We start from the raw sequence: 21,172 nt of genomic DNA on the forward strand, positions 1-21,172 counted from the left end.
CATTGCTCTCTCCTGGGAAACAGCTCCCCACTGCCAGGGAGGGACCATGGTGGAGTGGGTGTTCCCAAGCAATCAGAGAGTCATGGAATGGGATGGGTTGGAAGGGACCCAAAAGCTCCTCCAGTTCCAACCCCTGGATGTGCAGGGACCCCTCCCACAGCCCAGGTTGCTCCAAGCCCCATCCAACCTGGGCTGAGACACTGCCAGGGATGGGGCAGCCACAGCTTCCTTGGGCACCCTGGGACAGGGGCTCAGCACCCTCACCCCAAACAATTTCTCCCTCCCCAAGATCTCCTCTCCATCTCCCCTCTTGCAGCTGGAAACCCTTCCCCCTCATCCCATCCCTCCAGGCCCTTGTCCAAAGTCCCTCCCCAGCTTTCCTGGAGCCCCTTCAGGCACTGGAAGCTGCTCCAAGGGCTCCCCAGAACCTTCTCTCCTCCAGACTGAACACCCCCAACTCTCTCAACCTGTTCCAGGCTCTCCCCACCCACCCTCAAATTCCAGAATTTCTTCCCCATCTCCAACCTCAATCTCCCCTTTCTCTCCAAGTTTTAACCCATTTCCCTTCTCCTCTCCCTACCCCCCCGTGTCCAAAGCCCTCCCCCAGCTTTCTTGGAGCCCCTTCAGATATTGGAAGGTTGCTCTGAGCTCACCTGGGAGCCTCCTCTTCTCCAGGCTGAACACCCCCAATCCCTCAGCCTCCCTGTCTCTATCACGTTAGGGTTGGGCTTTCCCTCACAAAGCCTTGCTCCCCCCTCTCCCCTCCTCCTCCTCCTCTCCTTACTAGGATCAGTGATTTTAGGGAGTGGGATTTTACCCCAGGAAACCCCTGCAGCCATCATTGGGCTCCTGAGTGACCACTGACACCTTCCCCCTCATCCTTCTTTTCCTTCTTTCTCCGCCTTCTTCTCCTTTTCCCTCCTCCTTCTCCTTCTCTCTCCTTCTTCTCGCTTCTCCTTCTCCTCCCTCTCCCTCTCCTTCCTCCTCGTCTCTACTCCTCCTCTCTCCTTCTTCTCCTTCTCCCTTCTTCTTCTCCTTCCTCTCCTTCTGCCTTCTCCTTCCTCTCCTTCTCCTCCTTCTCTCTCCTCCTCCTCTCCTCCTTCTCCTCTCTCCTCCTTCTCCTCTTTCCTCCTTCTCCCTCTTCCTCCTCTCTTTTCCTTCTTCCTCCTCCTCTCTCCTCCTTCTTCCTCTTCGTCCTCCCTCTTCCTTCTCTCTCCTTGTTCTCCTCCCTCTCCTCTTCCTTCTCTCTCCTTCTTCTCCTCCCTCTCGTCCTCTTTCTCCCTCCTCCTCCTTCTCCCCTCTCCTCCTTCTCTCTCCTCCTTCTCCCTCCTCTCCTCTCCTCCTCCTTCTCCCTTCTCCTCCCTCTCCTCCTCCTTCTCCCTTCTCCTCCTCCTTCTCCCCTCTCCTCCTTCTCCCTCCTCTCCTCTCCTTCTTCTCCCTCTCCTCCTCCTTCTCCCTTCTCCTCCCTCTCCTCCTTCTCCCTCCTCCTTCTCCCCTCTCCTCCTCCTCCTCTCTCCTCCTCCCTCCTCTCCTCTTCTTCTTCTCCTCCCTCTCCTCCTCCTTCTTCTCCCTCCTCCTCCTCTCTCCCTCCTCCTCCTCTCTTCTCCTCCTTCTCCCCTCTCCTCCTCCTCTCTCCTCCTCCCTCCTCTCCTCTTCTTCTTCTCCTCCCTCTCCTCCTCCTTCTTCTCCCTCCTCCTCCTCTCTTCTCCTCCTTCTCCTTCTCCTCCTCCTTCTCCCTCCTCCTCCTCTCTCCTCCTCCCTCCTCTCCTCTTCTTCTTCTCCTCCCTCTCCTCCTCCTTCTCCTCCCTCTCATCCTCCTTCTTCTCCCCTCTCCTCCTCCTCTCTCCTTCTTCTCCCTCCTCCTCCTCTCTCCTCCTCCTCCTTCTCCTCCTCAAGCTCTGAGGCAACGAGCGGCGAAGCCCCGCCCCTTCACACGTCACACCTCCCTCTCTCTCTCTGATTGGCCGCCTCCCGCTGACGGGGCGGGGCGAGGCGGCGGCGCGCGTGCGCGGGGCGGAGCGCGAGAGAGCGCGCGCGCGCGGGGCCGCGTCGCTGAGGGGAGCGCGGGGCGGGGTTTGGGGGTGGGGGGAGCGCGGAGCTGAGGGGAGCGGCGGCAACGACACCGACACCGCATACACCCCGCACACACCCCGAGCACGGCCCTGCCCTGCCCTGCCCACCGCGGAGTCCTTGGCCGAGGAGGGGAAAAAAAAAAAAAAAAGGGGAAAGGCACCAAATCGAGCGTTAAAGCGATCGCGGGTGCCGCCGCGGAGTGAGGGCGCGGGGCGGCGGCGGTGACTCCTCCATCATGTCGGCGGGCGGGGACTTCGGGAACCCGCTGCGGAAATTCAAGCTGGTGTTCCTGGGAGAGCAGAGCGGTGAGTCACCCAAGCGGACCGGATCGGGACCGGGCTCCCCCTCATACAGAACCGGAGGGGTGGGCTCCTTCCTTCCCCCCCCTTTCCTCCTCCTCCCTTCGCCGCGGCGGACCCGCCCTGGAGGGGGTTGGGGTCGCGCCTGAAGGGATCCCCCCCTCCCCATCCTCCGTCTGAGGGGTTCGGTTGTGCTTTAGCCTCATGTTGTGAGGGAAAAGGGGGTGTCCCGACCCTTTCCCCCCGGTTTCCATGGGGTGGGAGGCTGAGGGCCCGATTGGGGGGGGTGGGGGGGCTGCCGCCGGGCGTTGCTGCCTTGTGGTCGCTGCTCCTTCGGTGTCAGGGAGGGATCGAGTTTTTAATAAAAATTAAAAAAAACCTCACCAAAACCCAACGGGGTGTACTTCCAGAAGCAGTTGCTGATTCATTTGATCTCTACTCTGTGGTATTTTTTTTTTTTTTTTTTTTTTCTTTTTTGGTTTTTTTTCTTTTTTTTTTTTTTTGAGCAGGAGTCTCAATGCCAGGAGTTGTCCGTGTCAAAAGAGTATTTTTCAAAAAAATGAATTTGTGTCTTGATCCAGCGCTCTAAATGTTTGGTTCCATCAGGGAGATTTTTAAAATTTGTCTTTGGAATTAAAAAAAAAAAACCCCTCAAACAACCAAACTGGTTGTTTCCTCCCCATCCAAATGAGGGATATCTCCTCTCTCAGCCTTTCTCTATAAAAACCGAGCACTTCAAATCTTTCTGAGAGTTTTCTGAAAAAAAAAAAAAAAAAAAAAAAAAGCTTGTTTGTCAGATGCTTTGTGTAATCCTGGTCAGATACCCAGCGATCTTTGACATTTAATGAGTAGGTGCAAAATATTCTCTGTCTCAGGGTGGGGTGTTTGCTCCCTCAGCCACCTTTGGTCTCTGTGTGGTAGAGATGATGAAATACCAGTCTTTTTTTTTTTTTTTTTTTTCCCCCCAAATGACTTATCTCTTCCCTCACTCAGATGTGCTTAGTGATGTGGCTGCTATTAAAATAATCTACCTATAAATTAGACATTTGCTTTGCTTTTGCATCCTTTATTTTGTTTATTTATTTCATGGGTGTTGGAGCAGCTCATCTTGATATTAGGGATTCAGGGAGCACAAGTTCAACTTGGGTGGGTGGGTTGTTTTTTTTTTTGGATTTTTTTTTTTTTTGACTAAGTCACCTGATCTGCTCGGTGAGGTGTTTGGCCAGCCATTTTATGAGGATTTTGGAAGAGGGTCATGTGTAGAAGATGCTGGGCGTTTGGTTTTTTATTCCCAGGGCATTTGATAACAGGAATCTGAAGTGTTAGCTGTGCTTGGCTTGTTTTACTGTGTTTCTGAGCTGTGGTTTTCAGGAAGATTTTTGAATGGGGGCTTGTATAGCACCTGGTGTAGATCTTAAATCTCAGCAGCTCTTAGTTTACACGTGGATGTCTTCTCTGTCTCTTCTGGCAGACATAACATCAGATATGCTTCTTCTAGGCTTTTTTTTTTTTTTTTTTTCCCCTCTCTCATCCGTGTTTATAGTGGAAAGTTTTAAATAATCCCCCTTCGTAGCATCGAATCTGAAAGGGAGAGAATATTTTTTTTTTTAATTATTTTATTTTATTGATTTATTTTTTTTTTTTTAGGTATAGCCCAGCAAAATACTCATCACTAAATACCCAATATTGCTGCAGCTGCTGCTTTGCTTGTGGCTCATGGATGGCTTGGAGCTGATTTGAATCCAGCTGCTTAGGGCCCAGCCAGCAGCTGTGGTGTGGTTTCAGCCCTTGCCTTTGTCTCTGCTCCTGGGGGATGACTCCATGGCTGAAGGTGGTGATGGTGGTGGCAGTGTAGCCCTCCTTGTGTCCACTGCAGAGGGGGCAAACCCCAAGGCAGAGCTTGGATTATTTTTCCTGGATGCTGGAGAAAAGGCTCCTCCAGGATTTGGTTTGAATCCCTTCAGCTCTGGCTGTCGTGATGTCATTCTGTAGCATTTTAATTATTTTTATTGCTTTCCAAGGTGTGAATCAAATGCAAATCACAGAATTCCAGGTGGGAAAGGCAGCTTGAGGATCCTCTGACCCAACCTTTAAAGGCTTCTGGAAAAATAAATATCTTCAGAACATTCTTCCACATGATAGAATTACAGAAGCATCTCTGGTGCTGCAGAAGGCAATTCGAGTGGGTTTTACTTAACACCTTAGCTTCCTTTGTAATTTTTTATTTTGAAGGCAAGTCTAGAAATAAAACTTGGGGTTTATTTTGGTTTATTTTTTTCCCTAAAAGCAGCTTGTATAAACAAGAAGATCCCTTTGTACAACTGTTGCTCAGGATTGCTGCAGTCGCTTCCTGTTTAGCTAAAAGGTTGCCTGCCCTGTTGGAAGGCCCTAATTAAAGATATCCTACTGGTGCTGGTAGGGAGGCTGAATGTTTGTGTTTCGTGGCCATTTGGGGACTTCTTGACAAATGAAATGTTAGGAAGGGCTGTGGTGGTGAGGAGCTGCCTCACAGCAAACCTCTGCTGCCTGCCTGCAGTAAATCTGTGTCATGGCTAAGAAACCCTCAACTGGAGCTCGTTCCATCTGAGACCTGGAAGCATCTCTGGGTGGTTTATTCTTGCCTGAAAAGTGGGATTGCAGGCTGGCTGCAATCTGTGGGGTTTTATGGGTTTTTTTAATTATTATTATTATTTTTTTGCTGTGTCCTCAGCCATGTTGTGGGAGTTGGATGCCGTATGCTTAGGGCGTTTGTCTGGACTGCAGTGATTCTTCCTACTTACACTGCTCCCCACTAGCTGCAGATTCCCTTCCTGTGCTAAGATGCTGATTATTTTTCTCTTTAATTCTCTTCTTCCCTTGCTCCCAGATCCCCAGAATCCTCCCCCGTGTCCATTCCATTCTCTTGCCTTTTTTTTTTTTTTTTTTTTTTTTTTGCCCTTATTGCACCAACTCCTCGAGCGCTCCTGGCGAGGGACCTGGCAGTGCTGCAGCTCCTTCTCTGTCCCTGGGTCAGCCCCTCGGTGAGGGTTTCCCGTGGCTAAATGACAGCAGGTGACACTCACAGCTCCTCAGGATTTAGCTGCAAGTCATTGCCTCCCAGCAGCAAAATGGTTCTTGTGTCCCCCAGCCCCTCCCCAGCCCAGCCTGGATCCTTGCCGCATGGAGGGTGGTTTGTTTCATCTCCAGCCTGCAATATAATCCCTGTCCAGCCAGAAGAAGCTTCTTTTCCTTTCTCTCTTTTTTTTTTTTTTTTTTTAATTTAAACTTGTAGTACAAGGATATAGCATTGGGGGGGCTACCAAGAAGGCAACTTCACCAACGCTTGCTTTAATTGAATTACTTTTCTCAATGATTGAAGATTATGCAGAGTTGAGCAGTTTTAAATATGCTAATCTGTACTGAAAAGGCAGAGAGAGCAAGGGCTGTGCTGAGGGATTAGATAGTGCTATTGTGTGTGTGGGGAAAAAGTGCTTCCTACTGCCTTTGATCCTGTTTTATCAGGTGATTTTCATCAGTCCTAATGCCTGGAGTTGAAGAAATTCTGATTTCTGGGTCACACTGGGTAGTGGAGGTATCACCTGTGTTGTAGGGCAGCTTGCAGGGAATATGGTACATGTGAAAATATGTTGTATAGTCAGATACTAATAACATCTTTAGCTTTATCTTGCTTCTGAGCACCTCTCCTGCTTAAGCCATCAATTTTTTTTATTGGGTGGACAGAAATGAATGCTGGGGCACCTCACCAGAAATATTCCTTCATCACGTGGGTTTATGCTGCAGCTTTTATTGGTGAGCAAGTCTGAAGGACATTAATATGTACAGAAAGCAAAATAAGTCCCTGGTGTCTCTTCCTGCTGGTGTTTCTACACTGCATAAGATCATATAAAAAAATATGTTTATTTGTTCTTGTTTCTTTTATAAGGAACTGGGATTTTTAATATCAAAAACTCCTGATAAGTACAATATAATAACTGGAGGAATATAACTGGAAACCACTAATGAACCACAGAGTTGCATAACACTGTTGGTACAGGCACTGCTGAGCAGTGTGATGGGGCTCATTAGATAACTGGAGAACTGCAGGTGGTTTGTGTGTAACATGAAACTGGTGCAACACTGGTCCCAGTTCAGCCCATCTGCAGAGATGTGGCATCCCTCTGCAACTGAAAACTATCTTCTTTTTAAGGAATTCTTGGCTATTAGCTTGTCCCACTGGTGGTTTTAAATCTTAGCCCCTTCCCTTCTGTTGATTTCATAGAATCATGGAATGGGTTGGGTTGGAAGGGACCTTCCAGCTCCTCCAGTTCCAACCCCTGGATGTGCAGGGACCCCTCCCACAGCCCAGGTTGCTCCAAGCCCCATCCAACCTGGGCTGAGACACTGCCAGGGATGGGGCAGCCACAGCTTCCTTGGGCACCCTGGGACAGGGGCTCAGCACCCTCAAATTATAGAATTTCTTCTAAGATCTCTCCATCTCCCTTCTTTTCGGTTTAAAACCCTTCCCCCTCATCCCATCCCTCCAGGCCCTTGTCCAAAATCCCTCCCCAGCTTTCCTGGAGCCCCTTCAGGCACTGGAAGCTGCTCCAAGGGCTCCCCAGAACCTTCACCTTCTCCTTTCTCCTCCTCTCCTCTCCTCTCTTCTCTCCTCCATGCTGAACACCCCCAACTCTCTCAACCTGTTCCAGGCTCTCCCCACCCTCAAATTCCAGAATTTCTTCCCCATCTCCAACCTCAATCTCCCCTTTCTCTCCAAGTTTTAACCCATTTCCCTTCTCCTCTCCCTACCCCCCCGTGTCCAAAGCCCTCCCCCAGCTTTCTTGGAGCCCCTTCAGATATTGGAAGGTTGCTCTGAGCTCACCTGGGAGCCTCCTCTTCTCCAGGCTCAACAACCCCAGTCCCTCAGCCTGGCTTCCCAGGGGAGGTGATCATTTTAGTGGCTCATTTCCTTATGTCTTAATTTTCCTGAGTCCAGGTTTTTCAGCTATTTGGGTTTATATTTGGACTTTCATTTTTCACGAGTCACTGAACTTAATTTTCTTGGGCACACCTGGAGGCAGAATGTTGAAAGGTTCTTTCTCTTCTGCAGCTCTGAAATAGCCCTTCTTGTGGCAATGCCTGGAAAAAAGATTTCCATGTTTTGTGGTGCCTCTTCTCATGGTTCCTTTTGCCCCCCTCTCTATTTGCAGAAATCTCTGTAGGAGTTTTAGGGTCTTTTTTTCCAAAGAACACCAGCTGTGCCTTTTTGCACTGTGGTTTATGTTTCTGCCTCTATTGGAGAATTAATTTGTGAACTTGGGAAGGAAAGATCTTATCCCTTGAAAGCAGGGATTTTATGTCTCTGGGGTCTTTGGTGGTACTTTGCACTTTTTTTGGAACATGATTCAAGTTCCACAAAGCTGATGTTGGAGGTTTTTGGTGAAGCTGTAAATGGGACTGAGAAAAAAGGGTGAAAAACCTCATGTGAGGTCACCACAGCAGAAGGTGTTGCATTTTGGAAATTATCTGAACCAACAGTTGTCAGCCATTTGTCTCAATTTCCCTGATGGTTTAAAAATCTGCTTTCTGCAATCAGTTTGTGAGGAAGTAGCCACCTTCCTATTTACCTGATAATTTACTCCAGGTGTTAAAGGCATTTGGTGTGTACCAGTGAACTGAAACAAACAAACAAAACCTCTCCCTGGTTTCAGAGGTGGCCCAGAAGAAATCAAATTTCCCTTTCTCAACCCAAACTCCATCAGATTTTTCAAGACACTTTCCAAAAGTGACTTGCAGGAGCAGTTATCTGTGGCAGATGAATGGTTCTCTTCTGGTATGGAGCAGGATAGGACAAGCCTAAAAGCATGATTGTAAAATTAACTGATACAATAAAAATCATTATGAGTTTGCATGAGTATAAATGATTTATGGAAGTAGTCTTAATGAAAACAAGAAGTGTGGAAGTAGTTTAAATGAAAAATGTGTGTGTCTCAGCAACCAAACAGAAGCCACACCACAGCCTGGCAGTGGAAGTAGCATTTTCTAAGTCTGTTTTCTTGATTTATTTACTGAGCTTACACAAAGTGGAAAAGCTAAATGGATTCTTTGTTTCCCCTCAGTATAAACCAAACTCTTCTGTCCCTGATATACTGAAGGGCCTGGGGTCAGCAAACAACCAAATCAATTTCTTTACATCAGATGTTTTCTGTTCAAAACTTGATGGGCTAAATATGTGTTGGAATATTTGAGTAACGTTAACTGGAAAAAAAAAAAAAAGACTTGTGTGTTTCAGTATTATTTAACTCTTACCACTCTTAAATAAACGTTTTCACCTGTGTGAGCTGTGGAATGGTTCAGTAAATGTGTGTGTGGGTATGGACACAGAGGAGACTTGGAAAATCTCACACTTTGTGCAAAGGCCAGGCTGAGTAGTAGGGTCCTTTTGAGGTGGAAATCTCTTCTCGTTTGTTGTCAACCAGTAGAAATACCAAATTAAGCAAATAACCAACTCTAAATGCAAAGCAGGATCAAAATTGGGGGGTTAAGCTGGAAGTCTCCTTACTCCTGGCATCGCTTGCAACTCAACAGTGACAAAAATTGCTGCTGAAGCCTCCCCTGGTTGCCTACATGGAACTTTTCTTTGCCTGCCACTGAGTTTTTGAGCCTCTTGCTTGCTTCTGGCTGCCTCCTGTTGTGTCTGTCAAACTGAGTTCAATCTTCAAATTAGGAAGGAAGTCCTTATTCAGCTGCAGAGCACAATAGTGCCATTTGTTTAATTTGACTTTATAGTACAAGGGTGTAACTTTTCCTTTTTTGTTCTCTGTTTGCACTTTTTCTTTCTGCTGGGCTGCTGTAAACTCTGAGGTGGTGCTGCCAGAATGCCAGGCCATGGTTACCCAGTTTGCTGTTTGATTTGAAATGACATCTTGGACTTCTGGCATGCCCAGTTGGATGCTGACTGGTTGAGTTATAGTGCAGAAGGGAAGCTGAGGATTAAACTGTAGAATGCCTGCAAGTTTGACTTTTAAAGTATTTTTACAAAGGCAAAAGCTTTGAGACATTCAGTAGTGATGAGACCCAGTTAAAGACTGCAGGCTCCAGAGTCCCATTCCTTGTGCTAGGGAATTTTGTGTCCATAGAATTACTTCTTCCTTTAATCCCATCCCAATGACCAGCACTGGAAATTCTGCTCCCTGCTGTGCTGGAGCCCAACTGGTAACTCTGCAAGTGAGTCCTGTGTGGCCTTGGCTGCTTGTAGAGACCTTTTAGTGGCCCTCGAGTACCTGAAGGGGCTCCAGGAAAGCTGGGGAGGGACTTGGGACAAGGGCCTGGAGGGATGGGATGAGGGGGAAGGGTTTCCAGCTGCAAGAGGGGAGATGGAGAGGAGATTTTGGGGAGGGAGAAATTGTTTGGGGTGAGGGTGCTGAGCCCCTGTCCCAGGGTGCCCAAGGAAGCTGTGGCTGCCCCATCCCTGGCAGTGTCTCAGCCCAGGTTGGATGGGGCTTGGAGCAACCTGGGCTGTGGGAGGGGTCCCTGCACATCCAGGGGTTGGAACTGGAGGAGCTGGAAGGTCCCTTCCAACCTAAACCATTCTGTAACTCTCTGATATTTTCCCAAGTCCTGGTGAATCAGCCATGGTAGATGCTTCTTCCTTTAATCCCATCCCAATGATCAGCACTGGAAATTCTGCTCCCTGCTGTGCTGGAGCCCAACTGGTAACTCTGCAAGTGAGTCCTGTGTGGCCTTGGCTGCTTGCAGAGACCTTTTAGTGGCCCTCCAGTACCTGAAGGGGCTCCAGGAAAGCTGGGGAGGGACTTCTCACAGGACATGGAGTGATAGGATGAGGGGAAATGGCTTTAAACTGAAAGAGGGCAAATTCAGATGAGACCTTAGAAAGAAATTCTTGGAATTTGAGGGTGCTGAGCCCCTGTCCCAGGGTGCCCAAGGAAGCTGTGGCTGCCCCATCCCTGGCAGTGTCTCAGCCCAGGTTGGATGGGGCTTGGAGCAACCTGGGCTGTGGGAGGGGTCCCTGCACATCCAGGGGTTGGGACTGGAGGAGCTGGAAGGTCCCTTCCACCCAAACCATTCTGTAACTCTCTGATATTTTCCCAAGTCCTGGTGCACCATGGTATCACCCATGGTAGATGCTTCCATTTGACTGCAGAGTTGGGAAATACTTCCAAGAGTTTCCATGACTTCTCTCCCTGCCATTATCCCCTGGAGATGCCACAGAGCTATTCTGAGCTTTGCAGGCTCCTGGTGTTCTCTCATCCAGACATGTGTAGGAGTCATCAACACACAGAATTGAGGATTTGGTTTAAATCTGAAGCATGTTTGCCCAGAACTGAAAGAGCAGAAATATTGGAGCAATAGTGGTGAGCAGGTAACTGTTTTGTCTTTGGACATGAAGCAGCTGCAGCAGTGGAAGGTGTGGGCAAACCTAATGAGAAAATGTCCTGAACTTTCCCTTGGTCTCTTTTGTGTCTTGAGTTGTGCCCACTTAAACCTCTGTTCTATTAACATTTGTGACCATATAAATGAGTGCTATTGATCCTGCTAAGTGACATTTGAAAAATTATTTGCTTCTAGGAGAGCAATCAAAAATTACTACAGCAAAAAAAAAACCCCAAAAAATCAACCCACTCCAACATTTCTGTCATTAATGCAGAGGTCAGTTTATTCCATTCCTCTAAATGCTTCCTGCTCTGCTTCCTGTACCTCTCTCTGGGTTTGAGTTACAACCCCTTCATTTTCTTAATGGTCTTGATCTGTGCAACACAAAGGGGAGGGAAATTAAATCTAGAATGAGGAGGTAAAAGGAGGTGGCTTGGAGGGGCACCCAGAGGATGGAGTCTCACTGGCAAAGCTCCAAGCCAAAGATTTTTGTCAGTTTGTCTGCCAGGGAGGCCAAGAAGCTGCTGCTGGAGTTGGGGAGAGTGAATTCCTGCAGGAAGGTTGGGAATTCAGCCTGGCAGAAGCTTGGAAGCACAGGAATGGGCAGTGTTGGATTCACCTGAGTGCAGAGGTGTTTTTCTGCAGCTTGTAGGCACTTCAGGTGTTTTAATGAAAATGTCACCTTCTCTGGGAGCAGAAAACATTCACTGGTTACTCACTGTCCTCTTCTGCCAGCACAGAAATGGCTGTGAGAAACCCTTGTCAAAGATTTTTTTTTTTTTCTTACAGCCTGACAGGAGGCTTAGCAGAGGACTCTGAGCAAGATGGGTGATTGAATCATCCAGAGGATGTCTGAGGTGGTGGAGGAAATGGAGAGAACAAAATTTATTGCAAGTGCTGGGAGCTAAAAGCATAGTGTGCCTGCAGAGATCAATAAATCTTGGGGAGAGCAGCCTGAGCTCACGAGCAGGGGAGTTTGATGAGAAATGCAGGGAAATGGAGGACACGTGCTTTGGGAAAAGCAACCAAATCTGGAGGTTATGTTTCCTGAGGGATGCAGCCAGCATTGGGAAAGGAGAAGAAGAGGGTTTAACTTTCAGGTGGAGCAGATTTAATTGGCAGTGAAACACTGTGCTGCAGTCTCTTCTCTTTCAAAGGAAGTTCTGACCCCTTCTTATCTTTGCTAGGCAGCAGGTCCTCATGCTAGAGGTTTGCTGCTTTATTTATCTTGTCTCTGTTGCCTGATTTTTATTTTTTTTTTCTCCCCCTTCCCTGGTTTCAGATTGATTCACTTGCTCCTGAAGCAGTTTTTAAGTATTGTATCCTTGGCTCACTCAAAATGGCTGAAAATCACTCGTGTCTGCATAAAAGCTGGGAATGCTTCACTGAAGTTGAGCTGCTGCTGCTTATTTGGATAAAGCTGGAGGAGAATCTTGCTGTGTAGCAGCTGGAGGAGGCTGAAGTGGAAATGGCTGAAGAAAGTTTGGTGTATTGATGCAAAGGAATCTTAAATTTTTTCTGGTGAGGTGTTCAGAAGTCAGCAAGGTTTTCAAAGGTTTTTAGAGGGTGGGTCTCTTCCAGCCCCTCATTCCCAGCCCCACTCAGGTTCTTTTAATTCCTTCTCAGCTCTCCAAGCTGCCTCCTAATATCAGCTCTCTGTGTAATCAGTCTGTAATTATGCTCCTTTCTGTTCTTCCAACTTTTTTTTTTTTCCCTCAGTTGAGTTTGCTTAGCTAAAGAGGCAAAGGATGTCATTGGAGTGGCTTTTATCCTCCATCATACAATTAACTCTGTGACCAGAGTTCTTTTCCACTTTTATTTTTAGTTGCTCTTAAACTTCAATGTGACTTGGAGAAGGGGGTAGGATGTTTTTTTTCTCCTGAAACTGCATAAAAAATGGGCAGATCAAAAGCTTGTGTCCCATAAAATTTCTCTCTTTATTTGGATGCTGTGGTGTAACAGCTGATTTGAAAAAAAGCTTTTCCCAGGGAAAATAACACAATCTTAAAAAAATCTGGTTTAGTGTAAAAAAAATTATTCCCCCCAACTCTATTTTAAAGGGGTCTGTTTTTATCTGTAGCCTTGGTGCACTGTTTATGCTTTCACAGCAAGAAATTTACAGTTAAAAACAGTCTTGGCCTTAGAAATTTTACACTTTTGCTTAAAAATACCTGAGGGATTATTATTTTTTTCCCCTCTCTCCCCCAAATCATTAAACAGCAGAATATATCCTGAGCTCAAGAGGAACCTTGTGCTAATTGCTACATGCATTCCCTCCAGTAATGCCTCACATCTAGAGAAAAAATTCCTTAGGGAATTGTGTGGATGGGGTTTTAAATGGTTGTTGTAGTCTCTGCAAGACTTGCAGAGCTCTTTTTATCAATCTTCATAGCAAACAAATGTTTGGTTTTGAGGACTTTGTGTCTTTGAGGACTTGGAAGAACCTTGCAGTGCACTCAGAGTCAGTTCTGCAGGTGTGAGGACCCCAAATTACCTCCTGGGCTCATTTATACAGGGAATTGGTGTTGGAAGTAAATCTTCTTTGTGTGTCTTGGAGAGTAAATATTATAGCTAAAGGGAAACTTAACTGGTATAGATCCTTAGAGCCTTTATATGAAGGGATTGTTCCCCTGGAAAATACTGGTGGAAGAGATTTATTTCAAGCCATTGTATCCCAGCTGGAGTGTAGATAATTCTCCTCTAAAGAATTTTCTGGTCCAAACCCAATTTCTCATCTAAACACTTTTTTTTTTCTTGAATTATTGAACCCCACAATTCTTTCTGGAATAACCTTTGTCTAGAAAAGGTCAATAAAGCAAACCAACAACTTGTTCCTTTGACTGTTTGGAACCAAATTCCTATATTTTAAAGACTTTAATTTTAATAACATCTTCTAGATGAATATTAAACCTTGTGTCTGCAGAGCCCTCAGGCTCCATGGCCTCTTTCCAAGGCATTTATGAAACAACTGGGAAAGGGACAAATTATTGGCAGGTGGCTTTGTGAGCTTTGTGTCTCAGTTAGGAAGTTTTTAGGAGCCTGCATGCTGAAAGGCTGAAGGTGGCTGTGCTGGATGAACCCTCCTGAGTTTGCCAGGTGAACATGGGTTGAGTTTGAAGTTCTGAATTGGGAATTTGTGGTGCAGGTGGAGCAGGAGCATCAAATGTCCCTGTCCCCAGTCCTCAGGAGGAGCTGTGGAACAGCTCAGGAGTGGAGTTGTGGAGGAGCAATGTGTGGTTTCAGCTCAGGAGTTGCTTCTCTTGAGTTCCTAACACAAGGTATTTGTAGCTACGAGTTGCCTGGGTTCCTGTGTGTATCTGAGGAGTCCAGAGAGCAATTCAAGATCTTCAGCTCTGCTGTTCTCATGTTTTCTGATTTCTGTTGCTAAAAAAATTGTGGTTGGGTTTTTTTTTTTGGTCCTGACACCCAGGATGCCCTCACGGCATGAACTGGGGTACACATTCTGCTCTCAGCTCTTTCCCTCCTGTGTTGCTGTGCAGTTGCACCATAAAGAGCAATGCAAGCTCTTCAGCTCTGCTATCCTCAAGTCCTACATGTTTTCTGATTTCTGTTGCTAAAAAAATGGTGGTTGGGTTTTTTTTTTTTGGTTCTGACACCCAAGATCCTGTGCTGCCCTCATACCATGCACTGGGGTACACATTCTGCTCTCTTCTCTCTTCTGTTTCCCTCCTGTGTTGCTGTGGAGTTGCATAAAGAGCAATTAAAGCTCTTCAGCTCTGCTATCCTCAAGTCCTACATGTTTTCTGATTTCTTTAGCTAAGAAAAATTGTGGTTGGATTTGGTTTTTTTTTGTACTGACACCCAGGATCCTGTGCTGCCCTCATACCATGCACTGGGGTACACATTTTGCTCTCTTCTGCTCTCAGCTTTTTCCCTCCTGTGTTGCTGTGCAGTTGCACCATAAAGAGAATTAGAGCTCTTCAGCTCTGCTATCCTCAAGTCCTACATGTTTTCTGATTTCTTTAGCTAAAAAAAATTGTGGTTGGGTTGAGTTTTTTTGGTCCTGACACCCAGGATGCCCTCATGGCATGCACTGGGGTACACATTCTGCTCTCAGCTCTTTCCCTCCTGTGTTGCTGTGCAGTTGCACCATAAAGAGCAATTAAAGATCTTCAGCTCTGCTATCCTCAAGTCCTACATGTTTTCTGATTTCTGTTGCTAAAAAAATGGTGGTTGGGTTTTTTTTTTTTTTGGTACTGACACCCAGGATCCTCTGCTGCCCTCATACCATGCACTGGGGTACATATTCTGCTCTCAGCTGTTTCCCTCCTGTGTTGCTGTGGAAAAGAGCAATGCAAGATCTTCATCTCTGCTATTCTCATGTTTTCTGATTTCTTTAGCTAAAAAAATTGTGGTTGGGTTGAGTTTTTTTGGTTCTGACACCCAGGATGCCCTCATAGCATGCACTGGGGTACATATTCTGCTCTCAGCTCTTTCCCTCCTGTGTTGCTGTGCAGTTGCATCACAAAGAGGAACCCATGTGTGCCGTGCAGAGAGGTCTGTACATCCCTGGTTTATTTTTATCCCAGTCCCCAGGTGTTCTCCATGGACATCCCTGTCAGTTTGGAGCAGCAATTCCTGGCTGAATTTGGGTTGTGCTTTGTGGAGAGGTGCACCTAATGAAAGCACATAAAATGTTCTCTCTGTGTTGTTTTGTTTTTTTTTTTCCTTGCAAGCTGCCTCCTTGGCCTTAACTCAGCTCTATTTTAAGATCTTGTTCAAGTTTTGTTTTGGAGAAATAACCCTCCTGGGTGGCTGCCTGAAGAATGAGGTAGAGAACTCATGTGGAAGCTGTTCTGCAGCTCATGTGTGGGAAGAGCTCAAGCCCTGGTCCTTCTTCCAGAGCTACCATCTCCTGGGAAGAAGGTGAAGTCACTGAGGCAGAAGCTACTTGGAGCTCACTTTTTGCTTTTTATTCTTTTTTTCCCCCAAGCAGGACAAAAATTGCTGCAGTGTGAGAGGGCAGAATTTTCTGTGGGGTTGGTAGGCATGAGAGGAGGGAGGAGGAGAAGGAGGAGGAGGGAATCATAGAATCCTAGAACTGGCTGGGTTGGAAGGGAGCTCAGAACTCCTCAAGTCCAAGCCTTGATCCACTCCCCCCGTGGTTCCCAGCCCATGGCACTCAGTGCCACATCCAGGCTCTTTGGAAATATCTCCAGGGATGGAGAATCCACCCCTTCCCTGGGCAGCCCATTCCAATGCCTGATCCCCCTCTCCATCAAGAAATTCTTTCTAATGTCCAACCTAAACCTCCCCTGGCACAACTTGAGACCATGGCCTCTTGTCTTGCTGAGAGTTGCCTGGGAAAAGAGCCCAACCCCCCCCTGGCTCCAACCTCCTTTCAGGGACTTGGAGAGAGTGATGAGGTCTCCCCTGAGCCTCCTCTTCTCCAGCCTCAACACCCCCAGCTCCCTCAGCCCTTCCTCACAGCATTTCTGCTGGATCCCTTCACCAGCCCAGTTGCCTCCTTTGGACCTGCTCCAGCACCTCAAGCTCCTTCCTGAGCTCAGGGGCCCAGAACTGGACACAGGACTCAAGCTCTGGCCTCCCCAGAGCTGAGCACAGGGGCAGAATCCCTTCCCTGGACCTGCTGGCCACGCTCTTCCTCAGCCAGCCCAGGATGCCATTGGCCTTCTTGGCCACCTGGGCACACTGCTGCCTCCTCTTCAGCTTCCTGGCAATCCAGACTCCCAGGTCCCTCTCTGTCTGGCTGCTCTCCAACCTCTCTGTCCCCAAAAACACCCCCTTGTTTTTCCAGGTAGATAATGGTGCTGGGGAAATGTTAAGCAGAACTGAAATTAGTTGCAGGATGGAGGGAAGTCATTTTAATGGCTCTCCTGAAACTTCTCTGAATTTGTCACTTGGAAAGGCTGACTGAGCATTGCTCACTGTGCTTTCAAGGGCAAAGCATATTTAGGGAGCCAGCAAGGGTTTGTTTTAAGGACTCCATTCAGCAGCTGGCATGGGGAAACAATGACTTGGTTCCCTGAGCTGGGTGATAAGGAGGCTGCTTTGGCTTCCAGCAGAATAATGGTTAGTGCTGAAAAGAGGAGAAACCATGAATGTTTTGTTCCAGGCATGTGGCCTCCCATTTTATCTCCTCCTTTCTGCAGCTGCTTGTTGCCTCAGGGTATTGCTGTCTTGCTGTTATTTTCTGTAGCTATCAAAAGTCTTGGGTGTTGTGTGCCATGGTACCATGAAGGAGGAATTTCTCCTCTGGGATGCACCTAACTCAGGTATCTTCTCTCTCACCTCTGCAATCTGCTGATTTTATCTCATTTTCTCTAACTTGTTAGTGTTTGGTTGCATCTTATAGTACAGTTTTGGGGTTTTTTTTGATTTTAATGTCATAGTATCTTAAATTATCAAAGAATCTCAGGTGGGAAGGGACCTCAAGGACCATCTGCTCCAACCCTTTTAATATTATTATTTATCTGAGCTGTCCCAGCACCCCCTGGAGCTGAGACTTCAAAATTCCCAACATGGAATCCCCCCCTCCCCCTGGGAGACCATTCCAAGCTCTGACTGTCCTCAGGCTGAACAATTTTCCTCTTGTGTCCCATCAGAACCTCCCCAGGAGCACCTTGTGCCCATTGCCCCTTGCTCCAGTCCTCTCCTCATCAATTTATCTCTCTCTAGGTCAATAAATTATGCAAATAACCTTTAACACAGGGCAGGTGGGAGATGATGTGGAAACAGAATCATAGAATCCTAGAACTGGCTGGGTTGGAAGGGAGCTCAGAGCTCCTCAAGTCCAACCCTTGATCCACTCCCCCCGTGGTTCCCAGCCCATGGCACTCAGTGCCACATCCAGGCTCTTTTGAAATATCTCCAGGGATGGAGAATCCACCCCTTCCCTGGGCAGCCCATTCCAATGCCTGATCCCCCTCTCCATCAAGAAATTCTTTCTAATGTCCAACCTAAACCTCCCCTGGCACAACTTGAGACCATAGCCTCTTGTCTTGCTGAGAGTTGCCTGGGAAAAGAGCCCAACCCCCCCCTGGCTCCAACCTCCTTTCAGGGACTTGGAGAGAGTGATGAGGTCTCCCCTGAGCCTCCTCTTCTCCAGCCTCAACACCCCCAGCTCCCTCAGCCCTTCCTCACAGCATTTCTGCTGGATCCCTTCACCAGCCCAGTTGCCTCCTTTGGACCTGCTCCAGCACCTCAAGCTCCTTCCTGAGCTCAGGGGCCCAGAACTGGACACAGGACTCAAGCTCTGGCCTCCCCAGAGCTGAGCACAGGGGCAGAATCCCTTCCCTGGACCTGCTGGCCACGCTCTTCCTCAGCCAGCCCAGGATGCCATTGGCCTTCTTGGCCACCTGGGCACACTGCTGCCTCCTCTTCAGCTTCCTGGCAATCCCAGCTCCCTTTCTGCCACTCTCTGCCCAGCCTGGAGCTCCCCATGGGCTTCTTGTCTTGAACCTCATCCCCTTGGGATCAGCCCAACTCTCCAGTCTCTCCAGGTCCCTCTGCAGAGCCCTAGATGAGAGAGGAGGTCTCCTTGTTCCAGCAGTTTGTGTGTCCTGTCCAGCTGAGCTTCCAAGTGGAAAGTACAGCAGCTCAAAGAGAAGGAAAAAGAAGCTGAAGGTTAGAACTCAGCTACTCTAAGGAAGAGGAATTGGGATGTTCCAGGATGCCTTTGCTGGGAGGATCTTTTAGAGGTGCCAGCTCCTCAGCTGGACTCAGTTTTTCTTTAACAGACAGCACTATCAATAATATGGGGATATTTTGGGATATTTTCATCTGGATTTTGGGGTGTCATAAAGCTGCCAGTGACACTTCAAGTGAAAACTGGAGCTTTTACAAGGGCTCAGGTTATTTTAGGATTTTTTTAGGCAGTGTTGGGCCATAGGGTGTCCATGGTGGCTTTCAAAAGAATTTGTCTGATTTTGATGCATTCTTGGTGTGATAATAAAACACAGAGGGAACTGAGTTTCCTTCTGGTGCACCTACAAAAAGTTGATGATTTTGTAGAATCTATTTATGTGCTGAACTAACAAGACTCCATCCATGTCACCTGTTCACTGGAAGTGCTTTGCCCTCTCCCTTTTTTTTATTTGCCCTCTCCCTTTTTTTTATTTGCCCTCTCCCTTTTTTTTATTTGCCCTCAATTTTTTTTATTTGCCCTCTCAATTTTTTTTATTTGCCCTCTTCATTTTTTTATTTGCCCTCTCAATTTTATTTGCCCTCTCCCTTTTTTTTATTTGCCCTCTCCATTTTTTTTTATTTGCCCTCTCCATTTTTTAATTTGCCCTCTCCATTTGGGGCTATTCCTGCCTGACATAAGGTACCATTTTACCCCAATACTTGTGCAAGCTAAAGAGAAGGTATTTTACTTGGCAATGGCTGTTGAACTTTGTCCCAATTTCTCTGTTCAGTTTTGGCTTTTCCTATGATTGTTTTTTTGGTCAGTTTGTTGAAGAAAAAATAAGATTACCATTGTATTAACTTTCTAGTAGACTGAATTAAAACTTGAAGCTTTTCAGGAATGTTGAGCATTCATTACCTCTCACTGCCTATAAATGTAGCTTAAAGAGACTTCTTAGGGGACAGTTTGGGGTGTTTCCTGACTGCAAAAAATCTGAGAGTTAATATTATTTAAAATTGAATGAAAAAGCCTTTTCCCCTTACATCCCTCCAAACTTTGCCATCCCTTTTCTTCCTGTGTTGCTTTCTGCCTTATTTTCTGCTTGCTGGAGCTGATAATTCCTTTTGTGTCTGGGCAGTCCAGCTTTTCATCCACATTATTGTCATCCAGATAATAATTAAAGCAGGTGATAACTCTTGCTCTTAGATAACATTCTCAAAATCACCAACATTTAGAGAGTATTTGCTTGACCATCTCTGTTTAAGCAGGATTTTCCCAGGTAACAGGAATATATTAATTTCTCAGCCCTCAGGACTGAACTGCAGAGGTAATTTTTCATCAAGGCTGATTTTGGGCACTTCACTGAAGTTAATTTTTTAAATTAATTGAAAATTGTAATTAGATATTAATGTAAAATTATTTGCTTCTATTCCTAGCCTGTTTACTGTTCAGTTGCTGTTCATTTTTCTGAATATTATGCCTTGAATTAAGAGGTGCAAGACCATCAGAATTGGGATGCTCTGAAGGTTAGAGTGAAAAATAATTCACCACAGAGTCTTTGGACTCTGTACCAAAGAAGAAAAGGAAAATAATCTGACTTTATCCAGGAAGAATCCTTATTAGCAGCTCAATTTGGTGGGTTTGGGTCACAAATTATTTATTTTCACTGATGTCATTTCTGGTGCATTAAGGTTGTCACTGATGATACTCAAATCTCAGGAGAACACCAATGGTGTAAAGAGAAAAATCAGGATTTCTGGAAGCCTGGAAGCACTTTTGCATAGGGAAGTGTCACTGGATTGTGTTCCTCAGGTACTAAAATTTGGGTTTGGTGGTGGCAGAGCAGCAGACTCCACTCTTTGTGCTCCCTTCCCTCTGAGGGGATGGAAAGAGAATTTTACAGGGAAATGTCACCAGTGCAAAATAATTCTGAAGGATCCAGATTCCTGTGTTAGGTGACGTGTTAGGCTACAATTTTTAGCTGTTTTAACAACAATTTTCTTTTTCAAAACGTGGTTACCTTTGAGGATTTATACTCAGATTCCTCTATAAGCTGCCCAGGAAACAAAGATTTTGTTAAAGGTATTTAATTTATTATTATTATTTATTAATTATTATTATTTATTGTTCAGCAAGGCCTTTGGCACCGTCTCCCAGAGGATTCTCCTGAAAAAGCTGTCAGGCCACAGCTTGGCCAGGGGCATCTGTGCTGGGTTAGGAACTGGCTGGAGGGCCGGGCCCAGAGAGTGGTGCTGAACGGGGCTGCATCAAAATGGCGGCCGTGGTGTCCCCCAGGGATCAGTGTTGGGCCCAGTGCTGTTTAATATCTTTAGTGAGGATTTAGATGAGGGGATTGAGTCCATCAGCAGCAAATTCCCAGGTGACCCCAAGCTGGGGGGAGTGTGGATCAGCTGGAAGGCAGGAGGGCTCTGCAGAGGGACCTGGAGAGACTGGAGAGTTGGGCTGATCCCAAGGGGATGAGGTTCAACACAAGAAGCCCATGGGGAGCTCCAGGCTGGGCAGAGAGTGGCAGAAAGGGAGCTGGGATTGGCAGGAAGCTGAAGAGGAGGCAGCAGTGTGCCCAGGTGGCCAAGAAGGCCAATGGCATCCTGGGCTGGCTGAGGAAGAGCGTGGCCAGCAGGTCCAGGGAAGGGATTCTGCCCCTGTGCTCAGCTCTGGGGAGGCCAGAGCTTGAGTCCTGTGTCCAGTTCTGGGCCCCTGAGCTCAGGAAGGAGCTTGAGGTGCTGGAGCAGGTCCAAAGGAGGCAACTGGGCTGGTGAAGGGATCCAGCAGAAATGCTGTGAGGAAGGGCTGAGGGAGC

The 21,172-nt window shown here is 47.0% G+C and overlaps 2 protein-coding genes across 3 annotated transcripts in view; one reads left to right on the forward strand and one right to left on the reverse strand.

The window, feature by feature from the left end:
* PLEKHB1 (pleckstrin homology domain containing B1) overlaps positions 1 to 21,172 on the reverse strand; it is a 168,070-nt gene that overhangs the window by 69,755 nt on the left and 77,143 nt on the right. The gene's annotated exons all lie outside the window — the stretch shown is intronic.
* RAB6A (RAB6A, member RAS oncogene family) overlaps positions 2,038 to 21,172 on the forward strand; it is a 78,616-nt gene continuing 59,481 nt past the window's right edge. The window contains exon 1 of one of the 2 annotated variants that reach the window (XM_071759171.1): positions 2,038 to 2,378. In XM_071759171.1, the coding sequence (XP_071615272.1) occupies positions 2,309 to 2,378 (70 nt within the window). In that variant the 5' untranslated portion in view covers positions 2,038 to 2,308. The remainder of the gene's footprint in view (positions 2,379 to 21,172) is intronic. The other variant, XM_071759244.1, reaches the window with a different exon arrangement.

The sequence above is a fragment of the Heliangelus exortis genome, chromosome 1 (assembly GCF_036169615.1).
Source record: "Heliangelus exortis chromosome 1, bHelExo1.hap1, whole genome shotgun sequence".
Classification (NCBI taxonomy): Eukaryota; Metazoa; Chordata; class Aves; order Apodiformes; family Trochilidae; genus Heliangelus; species Heliangelus exortis.